Here is a 27,317-nt window from a genome sequence, read left to right as displayed (position 1 = left end):
GGAAATCAACCCTGAATATTCATTGCAAGGACTGATGCATGCTGAAGCTCTAATACCTTGGCCACCTGATGCAAAAAGCCAACTCACTGGAAAAGACTCTGATGCAGGGAAAGATGGAGGGTATGAGGAGAAGGGGGTGACAGAGCATGAGACAGTTGGATGGCATCGTCAACTCAATAGACATGCGTTGGAGAAAACTCCAAGAGATAGTGAAGGACAGGGTAGCCTGGCGTGCCACAGTCCATGGAGTAGCAAAGAGTCAGACACAACTTACTGACTGAACAACAACAAAAGATCCCTTGGAGGAGGAAATGGCAACCCACTCCAGTATTCTTGCCTGGAAAATGCCATGGACAGAGGAGCCTGGGGGACTACGGTCCATGGGGTCGCAAAGAGTCGGATACGACTGGGTGACTTACAGTTTTTTTTTTCACTATAAAACCTAATATCTACCACCATAACCATTTTCCAAGTGTTCAGTTCAATGGCAATCACATTGTTTTCTTGAACCCGGCTGACCCTTCTTGGAAGCTGTGTGCCCAGAGCCTACCCATGCCTCCTTGCATGCCCCTCCCTGGGTCCCAGTTCCCCACCAGCCGAGTTCCATCCCTGGCAGAACCTGGGGCAGGTCTGCATCCATCTCTGGGGAAGGATGTGGCCTAGTCTGTGCCCAGCACCTACCAGTCATTTTAGGGCTGGAATTTGGGGCTCCTGCCCAAAGACCTTTAGTGGCTTTCTCTGAATGCATTTGAACAGCTGAGTAAAACGTCCTCACTTTCCAAAAGAAAAAGCACAATGTGTGTTTTCAGAAGTCACCAAACCCGTTTCCTTGTTTTTGAAGAAACGGGGTAACCTGGGCTTGGGCCTGAAAGAAACGGTCCAGCCTCTTCTCCCAGCATTGACTTGGGAGAATGCACCGTTTGGACAGGAGCAGGTGTGTTTGCTGAGCCGGGGTCCAGCCTAATCATACAGGAAAACGTCCTGGTACTTTTTCTGCCTTATAACTTCCCGCTGCTGATGGAAGTATACGACAGCCTAACTTAGGGCAGCAAAGAAAGCGCAGCGGCGGTGACATTTCAGCCCCAAATCTGGGGGACCTTGAGGTACATGGTAAACTTTAGATGTCCATTAACAATTATTAAAAATACTATCACTGGTTAAAGTCTGGAGTTTAGTTAATAACGTAGCATTAAAAGAGAAAGGAAGGCCCAAAACGGAGTCACTTGGGCTAAAGCCAAGACTTAGTACCTAACCAACCCACAGTCACGACCTCCCCAAGGAAGGTCATCCTAACCAGTCAGCCACTGGTCAGCACCAATGAGGTCACTGGTCACATGGCCCTCTTGCTCCCCAAAGGAAGATGAGCTCATCTGCCACACAGACCCCTGCTGTCTCCCAGGTAGGGCACCTACATCTGAAATACCGTGGTTTATTCCTTGTTTTGCTTGTAAACTTAAAAGTGTTAGTTTTCTAACACTAGTTAGTTAACTAAAGTCGTGCCCAACTTTTTTGTGACCCCCATGGACTGTAGCCCGCCAGGCTCTCTGTCCATGGAATTTCAGGCAAGAATACTGGAGTGGGTTGCCATGCCCTCCTCCAGGGCATCTTCCCGACCCAGGGATGGAACCCAGGTCTCCTGCACTGGCAGGCAAATTCTTTACTGTTCGAGTCACCAGGGAAGCCTTTCCATTTCCGGAGCACCTCCTTCCTTGCCACCTGGGACACTGCCCATTCATGAATCATTCAGTAGAGCCAATTAGACCTTTCAATTTTACTTGCTTAGATTTTGCTTTTTAACAGAAGAACCAACACTGCTTTCTTAGGTTTGAGGAATGTGCCCAGTGATGTAAGAAGCTGACATCAAGGGGAGGGTCTGGAAAAGGAGTGTGCAGAAACTATTCTCATGGCAACTTTTTCCTAAATCTAAGATTTCAATTTATAGGAGAAGTTTATATTAAAAGATGGTCAGCCTTTCCCCCTTCCTCTGTGGGGGACAGGACTCCAAGCCTTTTACAGACACTGTCTCATTTACTGGTGTAACATCCCGGTGAGGTGGAGGCCACATCTCGTCTTATAGGTGAGGAAATGAGGCTGTAGACCGCTGGACGTGGACCTCAGGTGTTGGTGTGATGAAGGATGCAGACACTGCCAGCCCACTCCACGTGGGCCAGTCCATGTCTCCCATCTCAAAATACCCTCCCACCACACACACACACACACATGGTCTGTCAATAACCCAGAGCAACCTCCTTTCTTAATAAAGGATCCCTTTATTAAGGGATCCCTTATGTGATCCCTTCTTCTCATTGAACATATTTGCTCATGGCCTGCTTCTTCTGTGCGGGCATTAATGGCCCACATGTCCTCCAAGACAGAACTAGCCAGTGATGCCCTCGTTGGACATGGCCCATTCAGCCACGAGAGGGCCTGCCCCCTCCCCTCAGACTTCAAGTCTCCAGCAGACAAAGCCTGCCACATGCTCAATCACCCATGCATTCATTCATTGCTTATAGAAGAAACAGAGTTATAAGTAAAATGCAAACCAAAGAATCATAGGGTCACTGGTTTCTCAGACACTGCACATGAATTGTTCCAGAAAAATCATTCATCACAGTCATCTCAAAAAGCACTGAAAAAGTCCAAATTTCTGGATCTCACCCCAACATTCTGATAAAGGAGGGCTGGGTACAATGTAGCAATTTCTAGTTTTTCAAAACTCCACTGGCCCACCAACCCCAAGTGACCCTAATGCCCTGCCAGGTTTGGGGTTTTGTCCAATAGATAAGTAGCTTCTGGAAATGGGCAACTTCAGCTCAAGAAACACCGAGGTGGAGGAGCCAACTGCCTTGGAAGGCAGCCTGTCATCGCTAAGCTGCACTTGCTATGAAACCGTTTTCTATGCTCAGATATAAGGTACCTCTTTGGAAACTCACTCCTTTGTTTAAATTTTGTCCTCTGGTACAACTAAGATGATGCTGACACCCTCTTTCATACAACCAGCCTGAAAAGGGCCATCTTCTTTTCCAAAATCTTCTCTTTGAGGCCAAATGCCCATACTTCCAACATTTTTTTTTTTTTTAATGAAATGCATTCTATTAGCCCATTTCAAACATGACACTCAGAACTGGGTACAGTATTCTGAGGGAGCTCCGAGCCTTGAAGTTCCAAGGGGCAATCCTTGGTCTCCTTCTAATGAGGCACATTCTATGGAAGAGGTTCACGACCTTGGCTGCACGTTGGAATAATTACCTAGGAAGCTTTAGGAACTACTGACGCTTACATTCTACCTCTCAGGGATTCTGATACGACTGTCTGGTATTCGGCCTGGTTATCAAGATACTTTTTTTCCTTAAAGGTTCCAGGTGATTTTAATGAGCGGCCAATGTTGAGAGCCACAGATAGAACCGACATTGATCTCTCCCTCTCTCTCTTATTCTATTGGCTCACACTCAACTCATTCACACTCAGCCTTCTGTCGTGAATTCCTGCCGAGCCAGGTCATTTTCATCATGCACTCGAGGAACTGATTAGCTGAACTTAATGGCACACTTGGACACTGACTCCCGATAAACGTCATCAGTATGCTGCGGGTCCATTGTTGCAAAGCTGCTGAAGGTCAAGTTGATGGAGCTGCATATTGACTGTGTGTGCTCTCTCTCTAGCCTTGAGTCTTTAACACGCTTCTGGCATCCTCATGGAAAACATGAATAAAATTATAGACCTTTGAAAGACACGCTACTGAAAATTCTCTGGGGAAATAAATGATAGCAGGTGCTTTTTAAAGCAGCTGGACACTCTTTCACAGATAAAGGCTAAAGATGTATGATCATGGATAAACCCAAGAGCGTGGCAGTCCTCCTAAAATGAAATGTGTTTCGTACAGCTCGGCAAAGTTCTCTGGTGGCAGTGTCAGTACTGAGAAGTGTCAGTAGTTACAAGCGAGAAGATCCCTGCCCCTCCATCCGGACGGGGTCATCCTTCCCTCCTCACTCTGGACACTGGGAATCAGGACATGCCCACAGATCCTCCCCCCTTGTGGTCAAGGACCACCCTTCAAGTTTCCAGCCCAGTCAGGGCCAAGCGAGATAAAAGCGCCAGAACAGGTTGCTGCAGGCACACCAAGACCTCAGAAGTGACTCAGCAACCCAGGGTTCATGACACTGTCATTAAAATAAGTGAGCATTACAGTTTTTGCTCCCTCCCCTCCCCTACCCCGGATTTCACTTGGGTGCCTATGGGTTGGCGCCTGCATACTCAGGGGCAAGTTATACAACCCAAAGCTGTCAATCAACTTGTCAGTCAAAGGACGCAGGACACAGGGAGGGACCACTAAGCTAAAAACCCAACCCTACCCCCATCGTAGGCTTCTCAGGAGGTGCAGTGGTAAAGAATCTGCCTGCCAGGGCAGAAGACGTGGGGTCCATCCCTAGGTGGGGAAGATCCCTAGAGGAGGGCATGGCAACCCACTCCAGCATTCTTTTCTAGGAATTCCCATGGACAGAGGAGCCTGGAGGGCCACAGTCCATGGGATTGCCAAGGGTCAGACACGACTGAGCACATACACACACCCCCACTGTGGGACTGCTCTGGTTTCCAGACAGCTCACACTCTTGTTTTCTCAGGAGCATACGTTCACTTTGCTTAATAAAAGTCTTGCTGCTGAAAACTGCTCTATGCCTCTTGTCTGAATTCTTTCCCTTGAGGGGACAAGAACCGAGGCAACTACTGTTCTGCCGGTGGCAGCGAGTGAGCTGAAGCCGCCACACTGGGCTGTCAGGGCACTGCCAACTGAGGACAGCTCCTGTGTATGGCCTCCCCAACCTTATTTAAATCAACTGCTATGTGGACCAAACTGCCGTTTGACACATCTCAAGATGCTCTGCGCTTACAGAAGACTGTGTGAACACGCATCTCACTGGCCAGAAAATGAACTGCTGGATTGGTTTCTCCAGAGCTAGAATGTCTTCAGCTCCACTACCAAAGCATCACTCAACTTTGCATGACTTGAGGAGGCAACATGGCAGAACACAACTGAAAGCTTCCCAGTCAATTTTGGGAACACAGAGTTAGATGTTACAGAGCATTTTTAAAAAAATTTCTAAAAGTGGTATTTCTTTTATATTCATAGCACCAATCTAGAGTAAGAGTCTAAACTCGCATTTTCAGTCTCTTGTCATCTCCAGTGGAGCTGATTTTTATACCTATTCTTCCTCAGTCCAAGCTGAGCTCTCCTGCCTGGGGCACGTGAGTAAAGCCTCCCACTTCCTTCTATCACAGCAAAGAAAGGTGCACTGAATTCTCTCCAGGTATAAAAAACATACAAAGTTGGATATCTGAGCACATTTGCTTCACAGCACAGGGAGTAGCTCTGTGAGCCTGTTAACCAGTGCCCGAATGCCCTACTTGGAATCCCCCAGGGTGGGACCACCTTATCCAGGTCTCCGGCTACAGTCACTAAAACACCCCTGAGAACACCTTGAACCAAACTCTCACCTGTAGTGAGGATGGACACAGTATGCAGTGGATAGAAAGCTTCTGCTATTATCTCCTGGCATTTTTCAAATGCATGTTTACTAGATAGTCAATTCCTCATGTGTCTATAGATGTCTTCAAAAAAAAAAAAAACCCGTAAGAATTTTCTGCAGAAGTTTCCATTTTGGGCCAAGGGACTTTGCACTCCACAGTACAGACAATTTCTCCTGATGTTTTGCATCCAGAGATTAATATTTTATATGGTACTTAATAAAACAGACTTAATATTTTTATCCAGCCTGCTCTTCCTGAGTATTTAGGTCAGTTCCAATCTTTTAATTCTGTCATGGATATCACTGCCATTTGTTATTTCACATATTAGAATGCAACTTTAAGATAAATTCTTAGTAGTGGGAATCATGGTAAAAATGTATGCATGTGTGGGGTACGGGGTTCTGTTTTTTTTTTTTTTTTCTTGGCCATACCACACAGCAGGTGGGATCTTAGTTCCCCAACTAGGATCAGACTCTTGCCCCCTGCAGTAGAAGTGTGGAGTCTTAACTAAAAGACTGCCAGGGAAGTCCCTACGGGGTCTATTTTTCAAAGCACTCTTTATAAACACTGTGAAATATAATACTGAGAACAGCGTGAGACGGATGATACTTAAATGACTATAAAGCAAGCACCAGTAAAATATTACCAACACACTAAATGTTCCTCTTCTGCCTCTACTCTTTATAATTCTCATCAACCTTCCAGAAGACATGACTATATTCTGTGGGATTCATTTCATTATCGTCAGAATACATGCATTTTGAAGAACTGTAAGCCAAAGAGGGCAAAGAAAATTGGGGGTGAGATCTAACCCGTATAGATTTACTGGGAAATCACTGTAGACTTGGCTTGTCTGAAGCCAGCTTCTTGCTTTATCTTTGCTCATAGCTACTGCTTGTACAGAACAACATAAAAATAAAATGAGAAATAGAGAAAGAAAGAGGAAGGTGGTGGGGATGAGGCAGAATGGTCGGCCAGAATTGTACTCACCATAGGGCGAGTCGTTGCTCAATTTCCTTGAGAAAATTTGTATGAAATTTGTGCAAAGGTTCAAAATTTGGGAATATGAGACTTTTCAAGGTTTCGGGCATGGAGTCCTCCTTGCTCACTGCGCTCTGAAACCACTGGGAATAAAAAAGAGGGCGCTTTTAGAGGCGTAGAGGTGAAGAACCAAGGTCTGCAGCTGTTCAGAGGTACAGCCCGCCACGCTTGGAGACATAAGGGCTCTCCTGCCGCATCCGTAGGATTTCAAGAGCGTCAAGGGCTTTGAGGCTTTTCTGTTTTCCCTCCTTTGATTAGATGGAGTAAGAAGGACCATCTCTGCATTACCGCTTCCTGAAATTTGTTACCAAGTACTGTTGAAGCCAGGAGAAATCTCTGAAGTGAGCAGCTACTCAAATCAAAACTTCCATTATGGCCAACTCCCTGGGTCAGCCCTGATTTATGCCCCCGTACGCCCTCAGTTCAGTCCTGAAGAAACTTCTATCGCTCTTCCTTTGTTGAAACGCTGAGCAGAAAGGTGGCTGAACCAAAGAGGTGATGCCTCTGCCAGCACACTCACCACTCATCTCACCGAGCTGAGGCTGGGCTGGGCCCCACGAGGACTGCTGAGCGCCTGCTCTAGAGGCAGACACCAGACCATCCCAACTGACCTGCAGTTGGCCAGCTCCCTTCCAGAATCCAGGGTCATAAAGACATCTGCCACCACGCTTTGAATTTGTTTCTAAGACTGAACAAGACGGATTAAAATGATATAAGGCAGTCTTTGAGGCAGATTTTGCTGACATGGCTCAATTTATTATCAGAGATAAAACGGGGTTTCCCTTTCACCTCTGAGGTCTCTCTCAAGAAAAATATGAGGCAAAACACACAAAGTTCTGCATCAGTGCAGGTGGTACTTTCAGTAAAATGTTTAACATTAAATTTCTCCAGTTTAGAAACTTCCTTCCTTTGCACTTAAAAAATCACAATTATAAAACCTTTTTAGGGCATATTCCAAATTAAACATACCATTACTGCCTAATTTGTACAACTCAGGACTAAAATCCTTTTAACTGGAGTCAGAGAACCCGATATTTAATTAGATCCAGCTTGTCTCCTAAAGCTGAGTTTTAGTCAAGATAAATTATATAATTTAACACTTTAGGGGAAATGCTACGCATACCGAAGTGATGACTTCAAGATCCTTCAGATATGTCCTCTCAGTGGTGGAGACTTCTTTAGCAATGAAGTATGCTTTGTCAGTTGGGAATCTCTGCAAAATTCATAAAAAGAAAAAAAACACAATAATTTGCACCTCAGTTTCTAAAAGAGTCCTAGTTATAAGAAAGTCCTAACCAAAGTGACGCATTGTTAACTTACGATCTTTGGTTGGTTGGTATCAAGGCTAAATAAACTCTTATTCTCCTTTTTGTGCGAGAGGAACTAGAATAAAGAACGAGTTTCTATGATGAGAAAATTGTCTAGGAATGTTTCCTTCCAAGTAAATCCTACTGGCAGTGAAAGAACTCAAGTGAGTGTGTCAGTTACCACTGAAGACTGTTCATTCAAAACTGGGCGCCTGAAAATCTAATTAATTAGGATAGTATCAGAGTGATGCAGCCTTCAAGAAATGAATGGAAAAAAAAAAAAAAAAGAAATGAATGAAAAAGAACCAGGGCAGCCTTTGTCCTGGGCACTGTGGGCTGGTGGTATTGGTTTTTACGAAGCGGAAGTTACATTGCTCCTGGGAACATGCAAGTGGCTGATCTAAAGGGCCAGGGTGGCAGCAGGCAGAGTCCCTGTCAGGGGGGCAGGTGGCACTGCCTTAGCGAGGTCTACCATTGGTTTTGCTTCTCTTTAAACAGTCAGTAAAAGGAAACCAATCCCCTGTTGTTGCCCACCCCGCTTACTTCCTACAGGAGTCCACCCCATTCCACCTCTGGGGATACACATGAAGCAGAGATGAGACCAGATACTTGTGCACCAGTGTTTCCAGAACATTAGGCAAAACAGCCAAATGGGGGAAACAACTCAACTGTCCATCAGTGGGTGGATGGATACACAAACTGAGGTACCCTCCAGACCGTGGAAGACCAGCCAGCCTTAAAAAAGAAGGAAATTCTGACGCAGGCTACAACATGAATAAACCTCGATGTTATGCTCAAGGAAATAAGCCAGTCACAAAGGCACAGACACTGCACGATTCCACTTTATCGTTGTTGTTCTGTCACGAAGTTGTGTCCGACTCTGTGACTCCATGGACTGTAGTCCGTCGGGCTCCTCTGCACATGGGATTTCCCAGGCCAAGTATACTAGGGTGGGTTGCTATTTCCTTCTCCAGGGGATCTTCTCATACCAGGGATCAAACTCGTGTCCCTTGCATTAGCAGGTGGATTCTTTACCACTGAGCAAATTATTGGAATTAAAAAAAAACAAAAAGTCAACAGGCGAGTGCCTGCCAGTCCTCATACCTTTCTCCGGCCATCGTCCTCGTCCTCAGCCCGGGGGCCTGCCTGGTCATTCAGCAGGGGGCTGACCAAGGGGGAGGCCTGCTTGGTGTCAGGGCTCAGGTTGGGCGACAGGATGGCGTTGGTGGGCGCCGTTCCTCCCTGCGAGTTGATGGACAGCTCTGAAAGGTGAGGGCTGCCAGTCAGGGAGCCTGTTTGGGGATGAGAAGTATTAAAAAAAAAAAAAAAAAGTAATTTCTTCTGGGACCCAGTCTCCACTTACAATTTTCACCTTTTCAAACCTTTAGAAGCTTAGACTACTATATTACTATATGGCACGCTTAAAATGCCCTCCATGACTTTCTAGTTTTTTCCCTAAGTTTCAGCAGCCTTCATCCTTAAGACACCATTCAGTGGAACCACAGTTACGTCATTAATGATAAGCTGGAGAACTCTGTGTAGAGCATAATTACAATAGTTTTAAAAGCATTGTGTATCTGCAAATAGCATCTTCATCTCCTAACTACTTCCTTAATGTCTTAAGAATTACTCGAGAAAGACACAGGGTCTATATCACAAGGAGATGTGGAAAATGACTAGAAAATAGTGCTATTCTAATAGAAGACTAAAGGACTTGGGACACCCAGGACAGACTACGTCTTGGAACATGGTCACAGCTAAAGAAAGGGAAAGCAGCTACCTCCCCATTCTACGAAGAACAGAAGCAAGCTGGTTATACCTGGTGATGGCACTCCATGTCTCTCTCACTGTTTGGGACAGAAACACTAGTATCACAATTATAGCAAAGGTGATCACTTAAAAATGCAAAGCTGGAGGTTATCACATTGTCACAATTCCCCCTTTTGAGTCAAAAAATGACAGGTAATTAGTTATTCCTCTGAGAACGATACCAGATATATGTAAATTGTATAACTGGGTAAAATGTATAATTACCCATTATGAGTCAACCAGATGAGATGACATGCACATGAAAACTCTTTGCCAACAGAATTTTGCAAATACCAATACCTCAACCTATTGAAACTAAGTGGGATGTTTCAAAATCTACTTCTAAACTCAAATGTTTCGGCCTAACAGATCTATACTTCTCATGCAGAAACTAGGATTAGGATGAACACAGTTTAAGTAGCCTGCAGCCCTGTCAGTTACCATCATAGAGAAAAACTATGTGAATGCTTTCTGTATTTTCCAATATCCAGTTTCATGGTTGTGGCTACTCAGCCCAGTATCAAGAAGCTCGGGGAGAGAGGTGAAGGGCAGTTTTCTGGGAATTCCCCAGTTTTTTCACCTCTATCCTGTCTCTCTGGATTCATTCATATTTGCTTGGACATTACAAGATAGGTCCGCCTCGAATGGAGCTGCTGGAGTTGGGTCGTGAACGTGACCCCAGTATGAATGAACCACGCAGAAACCCCCACCAGGCCCACCCAGTCTCAGGTCGCCCAGCTAGCTGAGTCACCTATGCATGGGGAGAAAAGCCACCACGCCCACAAAAACAGAAAGCAGACATCCTGCCCACTATTGGTCAGTACAATCATCCTTGAAGAACAAGATTAGAAAATGTCAGGAAACGTTAGATTCCAGAAGTTTTTTGCATTAAAAAAAAAAAAAAAAACAACCTCCATTTCAATGCCTTGCATTTTCATAAACATCATTTTAACAAAGTCCTGATGTTAGACAAAGACCCAATTGCCCCTCTCACACCACCAGACCCAGGAAAACCCGGAGAAAAAGGCCAGAAATTGCTTCACAAATGTCAATTTTATTGACACTAGTGCACAACTGAATACAATAATTTTGAGAGAATTTGAACTTGTCAAATAGAAATAGTGACAACAATCATAACTCTAATTGATTCAAGGTACTATGCTATTCTCTTAAGAAAAAAAAATCACAAAAAGAAAAATGTTATCACTACAAAGAGGAATTAGAAAAAGAGAAATTCTGGCAGTCTGTCTGGAGATCGAAACATTTCATGCATTTGTGAGTCGCTGCTGGAGAGTCACTTTTTATTTGTTCACATCTGGCACAATGTGGGGGCTTACCTTCAGTTCTCACAGTGTGTGAGACCAGGTGAGGCAGTTTAAGTGAGACCGTGCTGGGCCTTGAATCTGCAGTGACGCGGACAGAAAAAGCACTTGCCTCGTCATTCAAAGAGTTGGAGCCAAGAACAAAAAGCAGTTAGAAGGCTAGCGTGGATGAGGAGTGTGGGTGGGGAGATAGTACCAAGGAAGCCTTGGACCACATCCAGCAGCAGATCAAAAACCAGCTGCCACATCACGAGGGTGAGAATGAGGGTGAACACACTCGAGTGCAACCACATCCACCCTCCAAGGTCGAAAGCTGTTGTGGCCGCCCTTGTGAATTCCCCCGGGGACGCTTCGGTTTGGTAGACCCAGTGGGCAGGAAGGACGATCTAACAGATGAGGGCTCTTGGAGAGGTGCCACATTGCCACGAAGGCAGGACACGTGGCAGAGAAGATAGCTATCTAGAAGGCTCCCCATTGGACCACACTGGAGACAGGAATCAGAAAGTGGGGCACTCACTGAGAGTGAGCCTGATGGTAACTGGGTTCCTAGGTAGAGTCGGGGAGTTCTAGAGTCCTAGAGTTCTGGGTTCAGCTGCGTTGTCACTTATCATGTGGCCTAAAGATGCGTGTGTCACCAACAGTACACGTGCAATACACAAGTCTGGAGGAGGACCAAATTACAGTAGACAAAGTCCATTTCCAGAGAGGTTACTTCAGCTGGCTTTGTATCTGATCATGGGGCCCAAGAAAGCCAAGGCGATGACACCAAGACCAATAAATCAATAAATACCAAGCAGCCTGTTCTAGAAATCTATCAGCAATGCTAGCAAGGGGAAGGATCCAAAACTCTGAAGCTGGATTTTACCAATCTGAGCCACATCCGTGGAGAATAGCCTCTTTCCTCCCCTTGCAAGAGAAACTCCTCAAGGCTTTGCAAGTTCAAGGATGACAGGGTTGCAAACACAAGCAGGAAGGCTCCTTTACCATTCAGCAGCCACTGGAATATGCGGACGGGAGGCATTAGTAGAATTTGGCAGCTTGATGAGTAATTAAAATTCTCTTTCAACTATGAGCCAGTGTGTGGCAAGGGTCTGTCCAAACTGATGTCCACAAGGGGCCTGCCCTTGGTCCGGTGTGAGGACCTGTGACCCAAACGTCAATGTCTGAGGTCACGGTTATCAGAGCTACATGTAACCAATTTTCACTGAAGTAGTCCATTCTAAAAAAAAAAAGGCAAGCAAACATGGGGGTGTTAGATAAAATGAGTTTGCCAGATTTCTGCAGCTTCATAGAGCCTGCTCTCATCACACAGTCTGCCACCTGCCTTGAAGGCGCAGCCCTGCACGCTGAGGAGAAATGGCCACTGGCAGTCACTGCTACCCCTGAACATATTAATGCCCGGGAATTGTGTCATTTTCCTCCTTGACACAATGTTATACATCTCCTTCACTGACACAAAGGACCTTCTTTCAGCAAGGGGCTCTAGGTAAATAACTGGAGTGGGTGTCATCTGAGAAAAGCACCTGGTTATTAAGGCAATGGGTAGAAAGAAGGATGAAGAGATTAGAAAAAGATCAGTTATACCTTGAAAATCTGGACGCTTTTGATTCTTTAAAAAAAAAAAAAAATTTCCCCTATTTTTAGAAATCGCCCTGCATGTTTTTAGCATTCAGTTATAGTTCTGGTTTATAACCTTCAGGTCCCTTACCTGTACCAAATAACTTCCTGACACCCCTCCCTACCCTTCAGCTGTATCCAGCGGGATGAATTTATGTCACTCCCAAGGACTAAACACACCTTCACCAACGTTACTCTCGAGGGAGGCATTTCTGGTAATTGCTTTTGAAAACCCTTTTACATGTACACATTCTCATGGCACGGACAATTATGGAACTTCAAATTAGCACTGCAGTATTTATGGATTCCAGTGTATCATCCAGCCTGGAAAATGGCTTATCACTTTAACGTAAAATACATTCGTAATTCTTCTCTCTGGCTGCACACAGGGAGCTGGGTTTGCAGCCTCACCCACACTGGGGCGTCTCTCCACCAACTCTGCGGCAGAGGCACATAAACAGCAGGATCACAGTTTATGGTCAACGAGCCAGACTCGCACCCTCCTTCCCCTTCTGGGACTAGGCACAAGCCACTGGATAGCCATCTCTTCCTCCGACTCTATTAAAGGCTTAAGAGCCAACTCACACAGCCTGGGAAAAGAGAATTTTCTGTTTTTCGAGTCATAAAAAATGGCATTTTGAATACCTGGTTGTACCTGCCCTGTTTTAAATTAGCCAATAAATTGGGAATCCTTGCTTTTAATTAGGTAAGTGTTATTTTTCCTGTTAAGGAGTGAATCAGAAAACCTGACAACTTTAAAACAGTAATCCACAGGTGTGTGAAATATGAAAATATCTGAGATCAAGAATCCTGATGAAAACAAGACCGTCGATGGCTTTCTCAAATCCTCTTTCCAAAATTTAGAGAGTACAATGATTAAAAAAATACCCATGTAGGTTCCTCAGTATTTCCCCCAGAGTTACACATTTGGCAAGCTTCTAAATGTCATTCTTCCAACATTACTTGTCTTCTGTTATTTGGTTTTAAGATATAGGAGATTGTCTCTCTATGTACCCACGACGTGCTTCAAAGCACATGTAGAAAATACATTACAGATGCAGGTTTTCATTTATTTTTAAAAAGGCTCTTTCTAAATCCACAGTCTCCCTCTAAAAGAGAAGACAGAGTTTCTTTGGAGATGGCTGCATTTGAAAGCCAGTTATTTAAAAAAAAAAAAAAAAAAGTCAGTATTGTATTGATTCATGGCTAGTTTCCAGAACAAGCATGATTCATTCTAGTCTGATAATGAAGCTGGATCTCACCCCAGTGGAATATGTGAGGGGGAAAAAGGGCTGACAGTATTTCATTGAAATTACAAGATTCCATAAGAAAAACCAGATTACAGGATTACCAATCATAGCAGGGTTGCCTTCTTCTTGACAGCTTAGGTTGTTGTGGGAAATGTACGTGCTTCTTAGACCAAGTTCCTTGAAGAAAAGTTTTACAAGCAGCCAAACATCAGCGTTACTGTTCATCATGAAGCAATTCAGAGAAGCAACAGTGGTGCAAGTTGCAGAAAAATAAAGAGAAATGCTGCTAATGGGAGAATATGGCGGTGGCAGGGGTCACAGTGTCTGGGTTGGGGTACACGGTGCTTTGAACCAGTGAAAAACACCATCTTGTACTTAGAACAAAGCTTCAGCCATCAGTAGGAAAGAACAGTTACAATTGACAGTTTTTACAGCAAGATACCTGTTAGGTCAAGTACAACCCTCTTTTGGGTGAGATTGACAAGAGCTATTAATCCCGTGCATACACCATGACATGAGTTTGGCCTTCTCTGCTTAAAGAATCAACCGAGTTCACGGTTACTGGAGAAACCAGCTACCATCCCAGTGGAGTAAACCCATGCTTTAGTGAGATACTGTGCTCAGCCGTGGTGAGAAGATGGAATCAGACAGTATCTGTGAGAGCCTACATTCTGGGTCAATAGCAAACCATTACTCAAAACAGCTCATTGGCCACAAGGTGCCAACTAGGGCGGAATCACAGAGTTCTCTCTACATTTCTACCTACCCGATTCCCTAACAAAACACACAGCTGAACTCTTATAAGCTATATAAAGTTTGCCAGTCCCTTTGGAATAGAGATGTGCATGTGTGCTTAGCTGCTCAGTCGTGTTCAACTCTTTGTGATCCCATGGATTGTAGTCCACCAGGCTCCTCTGTCCGTGAGATTCTTTTCCAGGCAAGAATACTGGAGTGGTTGCCGTTTCCTCCTCAAAGGGATCTTCCAGACCCAGGGATCAAACCCACGCCTCTTGAGTCTCCTGCACTGCAGGTGGATTCTTTACCACTAGCGCCACCTGGGAAGCCTACTGGAATAGATGCTCCCACTGAACAATAGGAAGCCAATCTTTTGGCTAGCTGTCTGAGCTCCCCTATGTAAGCTCCTTCACAGATGCTCTCTGTTTCCATGAGCCCTGCCGTGCCCCCGCACTACAGAGATCCTGCTCACTTGCAAAGGCCACCCCACACAGTATGAAATGCAGGCCTGGAGAAGACGAAGTCAGGAAAACGAAGTCCGTCCTGTTCATCTTCGATTTCCCCACCTTTAGTGAAATACGGTACCACCGAGCAAGACCGCTCAGGATGTCTCCATGGTAAAGCTTGCTGTTTAGTGAGCAGGATCACTGTATTCTAGAAGAAACAGGTATTCCAAGTACAAATTGGTATTCAGTCATGTTAAAAAAAAAAAAAAAAAAGACGTCAGACAGTGCTCCAACAATGCAGGGAACAGAAGGTACACCGTGCTCTGAGGATAAAGACAGAACATTGGGGAAAAAAAAAATAAAGCTTTCTTTTAGGTAGGTACATGCTGACCATCCAGGGCATACCATGGCACGACAGAAAAATGTTTTCTCAACTCGATTAAACAAATGACAAAAATGAGAATGAAGTCCCCAGCCTTGTCTATTGTAAAATTAATTTAGTGTTAGCAATTTTTAATAAAATATTACATATGCACACAGAAAGAACAGAAGGGAATTGGGTTAATAATAAAAGCCAAGCTTGTGAGATGGGGTTAGTTAGGTTTTCATGGCAACTTCCAGGCAGAAAGGAGGTGAGGGCAAGGGACTGAATCCACTGGCCATTCAGGTGCGAGTGTAGACGGCAGCGGGGGTGTGTCCTCAACTAGGGAAGGCTTGTCTTTGGTCTTTCTATAAACCACTGTAGGCAGAGTGACAAATGCTTGCTTTCTTACAAAGGAACTTCCAGGCCCAGGAAAAAGCAATTGTTGGCCTAGTTTCATGAGCCAGAAAGGTCATCTGTGAAAATTACAGGCCCATCACAGGTTCCAAAATGATCCCTCTATTATTTCCTATTTGAAAGGCAGTCAAAAACCCCAGTTTATAATAAAGGAAAAGCATTGCTTCCAAACTCTCAAACTAACACCTCCACCTCTTTCGATGCTTTTTTACCACACACACACACACATCACACACACACACTGATCCTTTCTCCTTACTATTTTGGTTTACGTTGCACTCGGCAGTGATTTCTAACTACTACTCTGCAATAGCCTGAAGTCTTTGCACTTGGCCTCTAGCAGCAAGCTCACGCGATTCCTAGGACCATTTCCATGTTTACATCAACAGTATCTGCCTAGGAGCTAGCTAACCTTCCACACCGGCTCTCAAGTACACCCTTAGATCAGATAACCCATGTCAACTGCTATGAGGTTTTAATCCTCCCTACTTTCAAATGTAAAACCACCCCAAGATGTATCAGGGTAACCTGATCTAGCACCCACACCAAGATGCCAAGGAGCTGTCTTCTACCAGAAGTTATAACTAAACAGAGGCCAAGAAGGTTGCCAAAGGCTGTTTTCAGGCTAAGCTGTGATGTCTGCATTGTTTAGTCCGTCCATACGGAAACGATCCTGAACAAATCAGGGTCTCTTTGATTTTTAAAGCTTTTAGGAAAAGAAGATTTTCTCATTTTACCCCAGGTTCCGCCAGGGTTTTAACTGCTTTCATCAGAAAAGAAAAAAAAAAAAAAAAACTTCCCCATGTTGGAGGGTTCGTCTATGTTTTCTGGAGTGATGTGTGTGAATTTTATGAAGCAAGACCTTTTTTTGTTTCCACAAGATTCAACTCACCTCCTCTCAGATATATCTATGACATATAAATCAGCATTTGCAACTTCATGCATAGAGGAAATACTCAAAATCCCTAAGTTTCCCAGGAAACAGTAATAGTCCTTTTCCAAGTATGTGTCCAAACAGGTGGAAATCAGGCCACTTTTGATCTTTGATGTCTAAGATACTAGGCCAAATCATGGGTATTTTTGCTTTTCATGATGATGATTTTTTTTATTTTTAAAAAGGCTGCCACATTAAGTGGCATGCTTATTTTGATCCAAAAGTCATGGCTTCAATTTAAAAACCAGCAACCGGTGCTAGAGGTATACACAGTGTACACTAGAGACCGATTTCCCTGCGTTACATTTCACTGAACTAAACAGAGACAGATGGAATTAGACTCACAAGGAAAACACAGCACCAGTGAATTCTTTAAATGTCACCAGAGTCAAGTTCTTGAATCACTTCTTTCTTGTAGAAGCTCATCCACTAGCACCTTTCTTTCCATACATTTTTATGAGCTTGGCTAACACGGCTGACTGTAAAACTTATCTGAGAGCTATCAGCAATGGTTTAGTTCAAAATGTCCACCTCTTCCAGGTTAAAAGAAACATACTCTATTGCAGAGGTTGCGCTGGAAGATTCTTCTGCAGTTTGATTTGTAAAATCTGCAGCAAGAGAGTTGACCCTTGAACAATGCTGCAGGGGTCAGGGGTGCAGACCCTCTGAACAGTAGAAAATTCACATGTAACTTGGAATTGGCCCTCTGTGTTATATCTTTACACTTCCACATCTGCGGATTCAACCAACTTTGAATTGGGTAGTGCAGTATTATTTACTACTGAAAAAATATCCAAGTGTAAATGGACCTGCATTATTCAAATCCATGTTGTTCTTCTAAAGTCAACTGGAGCTTCATCCCCAGGAAACTAGAGGAAGGCCAGCCTTACAGTCATTAAGCTCTTCAAAGGATGGATGTTTATACAGTACAAAGGAGAAGATGGAGAACAAAAGAGCCTTTCTTGGGGAAGCAACTCAGAGAGCTCTTTAAATTCTGGTTAATAAAAATAAGGACTCAGACAAAGAAGAGTGATCGAAACAGAAGCAAATAAACTCAAACTTAATAAGGAGGAGGACCCCAAGTTTCTTAATTTAAGGCTGGGCCTACCTGTAGTACAGTTACTCACTAACGCCTTCAATTGCACCAAACCCATGAATATTCATTGGAAGGGCTGATGCTGAAGCTCCAATAGCTTGGCCTCCTGATGTGAAGAGCCAACTCAATGGAAAAGACCCTGATGCTGGGAAAGGTTGAAAGCAAGACGGGAAAGGCAGTGACAGAGGATGAGAAGGTTGGATGGTATCACCAACTCAATGGACATGAGTGTGAGCAAACCGTGGGAGATAATGAAGGACAGGGAAGCCCAGCGTGCTGCAGTCCATGGGGTCACAAAGAGTCGGACACAACTGAGCGACTGAACAACAGCAACATACTGTGCTGAAGTAGGGAATAGCATTTTAAGTGGAAAAAGTTGATTCAAAACATAGGCACACCGGTTAAAGACAGGAAAAAGGGAAGCTGATATGCATGTTCACCAGTTTTAACAAAATTTAAAATGGCATCTTAATATTTTAATTGTCTCTTCTTTTAGAAACTGCTTGACAATGCAGTCAAACTGATTTGAGAGCTAAGATGCAAGTGGGGTTTCTGATTCAACTGTGGACAGGCTGGGTTTCGTACACTTGGTGGAAATTTCAAGAGGCTCATGTTATATTTTGGTTTTGCCAAAAACAAAACAAAACAAAACACATTGCTTGGTTTGAATCTTCAAAGCAGTTCTGAAGACTCAAGTGGGAATTATTCACATTGTAAGTGCAGGCCACAGCAGCACAACTTGGTGAGATAAATCCGTGAGAAGTTTCCAAATGAGTCACACACGCAGGGAAGAATCTGGCCAACAGACGTTCTTTAATTAAATGCCTGTCTAATAAAATGTCGTCAATGGCATACAGATGATTGGTAAAGGAGCCAGGGCAACCGGTTGTTGAGTTCTGGAACTCATTAAGTGCTACGAGAACTCATTCTTTATGCTACGAGAATTTCTTGCATTTTTATCTTGCCCTGAATGAGCAACAACAAAGTATCTACTGCAAAAGGGTCTATAATTTACATATTTTGAACTACTACCGAGCGAAAGATATTAATGCAGGGAGGCCATTGGAGTAGCCCTGAGTGGCTTGAACATTCCTGCTTCTATATCTGGCTTGTTTTCCATCCAAGGCCTTAAGAAGACATCATTGCATACAGCAGCCACAACTTGAAGACCTGGCTTCCTTGCTGGTGCAGGCAACCCCCTCCACTAGCTACAGCCTTAGTAAAACTGGTGGACAGGTCTTGGGAAACCCTTTGGAAATTTGAAAGAATTCACGGTCTGTCATCTCTGCTGCCCATTCTGTTTATACTCGGGCCCATCTCTGACCTCCCTGCACTCAGTTCAACTTCATGGATGTGTCTGCCCTTCACAGACCACACAGGGAGATTGCAAAGGCCAGGGAAGGGCTTGGGGACCAGTCTCGCTACAGGCAGGGAGCATGGAAGGTGGGAGGGTGGAGGCTGTTGGCTTTCCCGGACAACCTCACCTCAGTGAACTGGCTCTACCGCCCGGCTCACAGAACGCTTAGGCTGACTCCCCCCGCAGTGCAGGCAAGCTCTCCCAGAGGCAACAAGTGAATATTCTGAGCACTTCAGAACACGTGGCTTTTGAACAAACTATACCCTCCACCCGTGCCCTTCTTTTCCTGTAAGCACCATGAACCACAGCAAAATTGCCACTCTCACAAAGACTGGCGGAGAAGCAGAAACTGGGTTGTTTGGCTGGTACAAAACCAACCTGAGAAAAACTCTCCCAGTGACCCTAAAAGTGGGAAATCTTGTCAACACAGAACTGCGTACACCACTGTTGATCAGTTGCTCTTGAAAACACTTTAGATAAAAGCCTACTTCTTCTAGGCCAAAGCAAAACAAGATAATCAATGGGATATGTTTTGCTTTGGGATTTACATCTGATGATTCACATTCTAATCCGGGTAAGTTCATACCTTTCGCTCCTCCATATTTCATGATCAGACTGCTATATGATTAGAGGTAAAAACAAAACTCATTTGGGCAAACCACCTTCACAAATAAACCACAGATTCCAAATGTGACTCTGTTTAACTCACATTTGACTACTTTTTATATAGCAAGTTGACATCTTTTTCTAAGTTCAAAACAGGAAAAGCAAAATTGGGATATAAACTGCAAAAATCCCACAAAATAAAAAGCAGAAGTTCATCTTACCTAGTATGGACTCTTAACAACCTAAGGCTACATGATTCCTAGTCTTCATGATTTTAATTATTAATCCACACAAGAATGTCAAAAAATAAAATATTGAATCCAAAAGTTCCTAGTACATTAAGATGCCACAAAGAGTAACACGCTGAAGTCTAGAGGCCAAGGCTCTGGTTTTAGCTTTGTCATGCAATAGCTATAGGACAACATGAAGTCTCTTACCTTCATCAGAACAAGGTTTCTTAACAATAAATGAAGGTTTAACCTAGGTGACCTCTAAGGTCCCTTATGGTTTTAAAATTCTGCGACTCTGTTAAATATGTAAATCTAAAGCAAGTCATGAAGAGACTACTTCAATGAACATCTTTCAAGCTTTCCAGTAATCAATTTGATTCATCAATCATGCACTGAATCAAATGACTAGGAAGATGAAGCCAAAGTGTGTATAAAAATGGATTAAGTTTTCAGAATCTTTAAAACCAATGTCTTGACATTCATGTGGACAGACAGTCACATGTGAACCACAGGGTCTGTCAATATTTTTGCTTGTTCAACGCTGCTGCCAAATTCTACTCAGTTTCCTAAACACGCTTAGTTAGCTATTCTTCATGACAAAGCCACATGATGAGTTTTTATAAGGCCACTGGCTAGGCGGCACCCCAGGGATGGATCACTGTTACAACTCTTTCCAATAGTTTTTAGTTACTTAGGATCTATAATTTTTGTTCTACAATTAATCTTTTTTTTTTTTTTTAAAGTACCAAAGACTAAAAAGTACCAAAGAGCAGGCAAAGTACCAAAATACCCAAAAACATTTCATTTGTAATGCTTTTCTTATTCGGCAAGCAAGCCAACACTTCAGCTAACCCTCTCATCACATTCCACTAGGTTCTACAAGGCAATACCATCTGGCCGAGAGATGACCCTGGCTGCCTAGCAGAGCCATGTGGGGAGCCCAAGAGGCACTCCAGACCCATTATATCTCAATTTCTAGGGTCAGGGCTCAGGCAGCAACCATTTTAAAAATGTCTCAGGTGATTCCAAAGTGCCGCTAAGGCTGAGAAGCAATGCAAGTTCAAACCACCTTCCATCTGAAATGCAGAATACTGGGTGGAAGGCACTGGTATAGGTGGGACGATTTAAAAAGAAACCAAACCTCTCAATACTTCCAACTTTCTTTTTTTCCTGCACAGAGAAACAGCCCAAAGTCACTGATTCGGGGAGAAGACACTGTTCCTGAGAGTGTGAATGTTAAGAATATGCATAAAAATCAACCAAAGGCCATGAGACTGGGAAACAGTCCTTCTCAGCAGAGTGCACTATTCAAAGGCAGACACCGAGTTTGCTAACTTCTTGGTGACGATAGCATGCACCCTTCGAGATCTTACTTTCTCCTGTGTCATCACTCCAAAGCATCTCTGTGCTTCCCCAAGAGGTTCTGACAGCCAGTTACAGCTTCTTCAAGCACCACTAACATTTGACTCACGAATACAAACCCAAACCAAACCAGCAATCCCACGCCAATTACAGTTCATGAGGATTTATATCATTTCATCGGAAGTCTGCAAAGAAGAGAAAGAATTCCACAAGCTTCTGATTTAAATATTGATTAGTCTTCACTAAGATTTCAACCACGCTTCACCTCAACAAGCAACCAACTTACACTGGGCCTTGAATTTTGTCAACTCCTCACCTTATGAGGCATAGCAAAGCAGTCCTTCTTTTAAAGAAGGGGTTCAAAGTAAAGCCTGCACCTTTCCTGGGACCTCAAAGACACTTTAGTCCCAACACTCAAACAAATGGGAGAATGATCTGTGTACATGATTGAACATACGTAGAAAATTTCCATGTAAATAAGACACACTAAACACAGGATCAGATTCATAATAGTATTTCTTCCTCGCCTTCAACCAGAAAGAGAAACAAGCTCTTGGTATAATCAGAGAAACTTGTCATGATACGTGAAGTTGTTAGTCTGAAAGATTTGAGAAGTCAGGCATGGCTTATCCAAACCTGTCTGCCCAAAACTCCCTGTGACAAATGTCAATTACAAATTAACAAGCCGCTAGGACTCATCCTCCCCAGGGAAACCCTGGACTCCAGGTTTCCAACCTTTGGGGACTGGTCCTCTTGTTTCCTCATTCATCCTCCTCTCTCTCCTGGTTCAGAGGCAGGCCACCCAAGGACTTCTTTGTCCTCACCCTGGAGGGGGAGCTCAGCACGGCTGGGTTGCCAAACACCAGGGGCTGGCTCAGAGGGTTCACCATTTCAGAATCTGAATCGCTGGATTCACTTCCACTGCTGGTGGAGCCCTCGGTCATTTGCAGAGGTGCCTTGCCAGCGGTTCCCACTGACCGCGCCATCCTTGAGGCTGGACCCATGAGAGGTGTGCCATTAGCTAGCATTCTACCTCCTGAACCAGCCAGGCCTCCCTTTCCAAGGCCATCAAGCATATCCATTGCCTCCGGGGTTGAGGCTACCTGGCTAAGAATGAGTGGATCTGTCTCTGACTTGTTATATCTCAGATTCTTTAAGTATGGCCTTTGTGAGCTGGGGGAACCGTTTTCATAATGGGGCTCCTGGCTTGGGAAACTCTCTCCTCCCACACCTCTCTCTCTGCGGTCATGTGTGTTTTCAGAAACATAGCCTTGAGACCCGGTCCTGTCCCAGCTCAGACTTGGACTTGAACTCCTGCTGCTGGGAGACAAGGGAGTGGCCAGGGGACTGTGACCGCCTGAACCTCTGAACATCTCGTCTATCAGAGAGCTGTGTCGTGGGAGTCTGGGGCTCCCACTCAGATCGAAGCTGAGGTCTGCTGAGTCATCGTCAAGGAATTCTCTGGAAGGGGGCCGGGAGGACTTGGCAGGGTGAGGGGCAGCCCGGGGCCTAGCCTCTATTCGCCTCTCATCATCCCTGGATGGCAGATAAACGCCACTGGTCACGTCAGCCTCATAGTTGTCATTTGTTTGGGACCGGGACGCGTGCTCCCTGAGCAGGTCGGATTCACTGTCTACGTCACTGCAGTCAATGAAAGGAATGGACGCGCTGCTGCCTCGGGCAGCCTCGGATGCTGGACCTGTGCTTGGCTGCGGGGCCCGCGGCCTACTCTGCTGGGGCCTGTCCTTAACGAGCTCCTCGTCTTCCTCCGCCGCCGCCCCGCTGGCCCCGTCTCCCTTCGCGCTCCCGGCCGGGCTCCTGGACGGGCCGGGGCCGCGCAGCCGCTCAGCGTCCTCGGCCGACGCCGCGGTCAGGTCCCCGCCCTGCGGGCAGCTCTGGCCGCCCGGGGGTTCAGAGCCTTCTCCGAGGGTCAGGCTGACACTCTGCTGAGCCTGGGGGAAGAAGCGGGGTGGGGGTGGGGGGAGATAGAAAAGGGAGCCATTAGACCCCAGCGCAAAGAAAGAGCAAGCAAGACGCGGCGTCTAACGAATAGCAGAGCCTTGCGCACCAAGTGGCCAAGGAATGCTTGAGAAAGCCTACCCTCCGGTCCTGGAACAAAGCGCTCTGGCACTAAGCGGGCCCTCCCAGGGGTGTCTCGCCAGGTTCCAGAATGTTCTTTCAGGGTCCCCGGCAGCCCAAGTGACGCAGGGCCGCAGCATTCTAGGACCCGGGGTCTCCCGAGTTTTCTTTGGAACAAGAGCGCCCTTCCCGCCCACAGGGGGCTTCCCGAGGTGGTGTGGGGGCAGGGAGAAGAGGAAAAGGCACCCGCCCAGGGGCCCCAAAGCCAGTTGACATGGATTTCAGACAAATGACAGAAACCATCTTTGTTTCAATGCCCAAGGGCAGGAATGAGCTGGTCACAGCTCTCTTTGGAGTCACACAATGAAATCGCCTTCGTGTGCTTCCCCAACAAAGGTCTTATTCTCCTGTAGAGAAAACCCTGAGAGCACATCCAGAGACCAGCTCGGGGCAAACGAGCTCTGGCCACCCTCAGAGCAAGAGTGATAATGGGTTCGGCTGCCAACTGCGGGCGCTGCGGTGTAACGCGAGCCCTGGGAACTGGCCACCCGGTCCTCTGCCAGCGCGAGGTTCTGACCTTGGCACCAAAGGGGAGCTACACCCATCCCTCGAGAACTAGGTTCCTGACACCCGGCCACAGCTGGAGGAAGAGGGTGGGCTTGGCTCTGGGGGGCCCCACCAGCCCTATGCTGAGCTCAGGCCAACAGAGAAACATCCTCAGGAGCAAGGGCGTGGGAGGGAGAGGGGCAGGGATACAGGCCGGGGTCTTGGAGCCCAGGCTTCCGAGGTGAGGAGCGCAGAGCCTGAGGCTTGCCGGGGTCAGAGCACAGAGCTCGACTCCCCAGAAAACACCCCTGAAGGGTGAAGGACGAAGACCTCAAAAGCAGACCCGGTCCTCAGCAGAGGACGTCTGGTGGTAAACAGAGCTATGAGAGCGACTGACACCATCACTGACTTGTTTCGGCACTTCTGAATTTGGCTCTGACGGCTGTGTAGCAAGGCTTCTGATGGAATGGATCTTGCTGTGTTTCCTGGGAGAAATCACACAAGACAGACCAAATTAGATGACATGTTTTTTTTGTTGTTGTTGCTGTTGATTAAAAAAAAAAACAACAAACCAAACAGCACTAGGTACTCACTCAATAGGGAAGGCACCTAAAGTAGTCTGGATAAATGATCCCTGGAAACAGACCCCGCCACCCCTTCTATAACACCCGTAGGATCCAGGGGTTGCTTCAACCTTGAGCTAGTTCTCGGTGTCCCTAGCTTCTGCTGGATTGGTTCAGCTGGTTGGGAGCACCAGCTACTGAAGGCTCACTCTCTAGTCGTGGGAAATGTCGCCGGGAGGGAGAAGGTAGCTGCACTCACAAAAGCTCTGAATTGCAAGCGATGCTGTGACGATACGAAATCAATTTGCGTGCTCTGGGTACTGATTCTGTAGATCAGTTCTGTAATAGAGGCCACTGGCACTAATTGGCTGACTCCTTCGCAGCCCTCGGTTCAGAGAAAAGGCCCTGCCCCAGGAATGAATTTATAGACTCCATAGTAGAAGCAGCTGGATTTCAGTGCCACCAACACCTCCCCTTTCATCTTTTCTTTCCCTTAGTGAGTTGGGCCCCACCTGCCCAGGGAGCAAGCATTAGAAACCTTTAAGGCACTCACACACATGCGCTAAGCCACTCAGTTGTGCCTGACTCTGCGACCCCATGGACTGTAGCATGCTAGGCTCCTCTGTCCATGGGATTCTCCAGGCAAGAATACTGGAGTGGGTTGCCATTTCCTTCTCCAGGGGATCTTCCCAATGCAGGGATGGAACCCGAGTCTCTTGTGTCTCCTGCGCTGGCAGGCGGGTTCTTTACCACTAGTGCCACCTGGGAAGCCCATTCACACACATGAAACTGTAGAGAGATTCAATTCCAATGTCTATCCAGCTTTTCTTTAAAATACTCCAAAGTAACACACCAAAGCTCTGGAGCACCCACATTCTGAGTCGGAGAGAGCAGGGCCCCTTCTCATATGATCCCCAAAAGACTAATTTAAATCATCTGAAAAAATGATGGGGTTTGTTACATCTAGATAACCTTCTGAACCTTACGTCTCTGGATACGGGGAGGTAGAAACAAGCCCAGTTCTGAATCACGACAATATACAAGGATGGTCACGGCAGTGTGTTTGTTTCAGCAAAGCAAAACACCCAACAACCCGAATGTTTGTCAACAGGGAATCAGATAAATTAAAAATAATACTTTCGTGATACCATAAAATGATGAACCTAGATCTCAAACTCAGGGTAGGGTTTAAGAAGTAAGATGCACAATTATGTACAATGTAATACTGCTTATTCAAATGAAAAAGGACATCCCCAGGGAAATTCTGCCTGTTCTCTTGGGTGCGCGAATATTTCTATTAGAAGTAACGTGAATCAGGTACTTTGCCTCTGGGGAGAGGAGGAGGGGCATAACGAAGGCTGTTGCTTAAAGGGGTTTTTTCACTGCATCCATAACCACAATAGCTACGAATAAAAGAAGAAATAAAACCCCAGGAACAAAATATTAAAAATGTTACTAGCTAATTCTAAGTAGTAGGAACATGCATGCTTGCTGTATTCTCTGTGCTTTATTATACTTTTTAAATGTGTTCAAGTGAAAAAAGAAAAACATTAAAACAAACACTTGTAATTCTCCAGGTAGGAACACCAGAGTGGGTAGCCATTCCCTTTCTCCAGGAGATCTTTCAGATCCAGGAATTGAACCTGGGTCTCCTGCATCGCAGGCAGATTCTTTACTGTCTGAGCCACCAGGGAAGCTCTGTTACTAAACAGTCCTTGGTGAACCAACATTTCATCCCTTAACCCTTTTAGTCCCTCTAGGCAGAACAATGCTGAAGGGCAATGGGCTCTGGAGCTGGGTGACCTGGGCGAGTTACTTAGCATCTTTGAGCTAATGTGTCCCAGTCTTTAAAAAGGGAAGAAAATAGCACTAACCTTGCAGAGATGGCATAAAGACTCCATAAGTTCATATGTCTAGGGGACTTGGGACAAGGCCTGGCATATGACAAGAGCTACCAGCATTTGCTAACAACAATAACAAATTGTTTCTCTTCAATCAAACTTCATCGAGTTAAAAAGTGTATAGAACTCTACTCAGTACAGTACTCTGTAATGACCTGCAATGTAGATTCTATGGGAGTAGGATACAAAAAGAGGAGATATATGTATAACTGATTCATTTTGCTGTACACATCAGAAACTAACATTGTAAACAATGATACTCCAATAAAAATTAATTAAATACATAAATAAAACTAAAGAAAAGGGGTTGCAACTTTTCCAATTAAAAAAGATTTCATAGAAATACTGTCAGTTCAAATCCCCGAATATCTAAGGACTCAAGGGTGAGTAGGTTTTCACAGCACTGTATCCTCTCTGTAAGCTGCTGTTCCTCCTCCATCCCTGTCTCCTGCCCCCTTCCTCTCACCCCGGAATGAGGGTCTGCAGCTGTTCTTAACACTGAACAGGCAGGGCCGACCTGTGGCCCCCACCCGTGGCCCACCAAGAACGACTTCCCTCAAACAGAAGCAGCACTGACGTTTCTCTTACCTTTCAAACTGCACTTTCTTATGTCCGCCTTCTTTAACATAGTCGAGAACCTGCTTCTGAGTCCGACCACTACAGCAAAGACCGCGGGCGGGAAGGGAGAAGATGGCAAGGCGTTCTCAGGTCACACTCAGCCCAGCCCTCCTCCCTCTTTGCCTCCCCTCCTCCCGTAAGCAGTCCCAGGAGAACCTGTGCTTTGCTGTCCCTTCTCCGTCTTGATATTTCCC

At 45.4% G+C, this 27,317-nt stretch overlaps 1 protein-coding gene across 9 annotated transcripts in view; it reads right to left on the bottom strand.

The window, feature by feature from the left end:
• The window catches only part of FARP1 (FERM, ARH/RhoGEF and pleckstrin domain protein 1), a 307,967-nt gene that overhangs the window by 31,221 nt on the left and 249,429 nt on the right, over positions 1-27,317 (bottom strand). For all 9 annotated transcript variants that reach the window (XM_055542879.1, XM_055542882.1, XM_055542883.1 and 6 more), the window contains 6 exons: positions 27,094-27,162; positions 24,451-24,526; positions 23,116-23,368; positions 8,979-9,166; positions 7,691-7,780; positions 6,517-6,650 (listed from right to left, as the gene is read on the bottom strand). In XM_055542879.1, the coding sequence (XP_055398854.1) occupies positions 6,517-6,650; positions 7,691-7,780; positions 8,979-9,166; positions 23,116-23,368; positions 24,451-24,526; positions 27,094-27,162 (810 nt within the window). The remainder of the gene's footprint in view (positions 1-6,516; positions 6,651-7,690; positions 7,781-8,978; positions 9,167-23,115; positions 23,369-24,450; positions 24,527-27,093; positions 27,163-27,317) is intronic.

Source organism: Bubalus kerabau, chromosome 12 (genome assembly GCF_029407905.1).
Source record: "Bubalus kerabau isolate K-KA32 ecotype Philippines breed swamp buffalo chromosome 12, PCC_UOA_SB_1v2, whole genome shotgun sequence".
NCBI lineage: Eukaryota > Metazoa > Chordata > Mammalia > Artiodactyla > Bovidae > Bubalus > Bubalus kerabau.
Note: the sequence above shows the minus strand (reverse complement) of the source record. Positions and strands in the feature narration are given on the sequence as shown.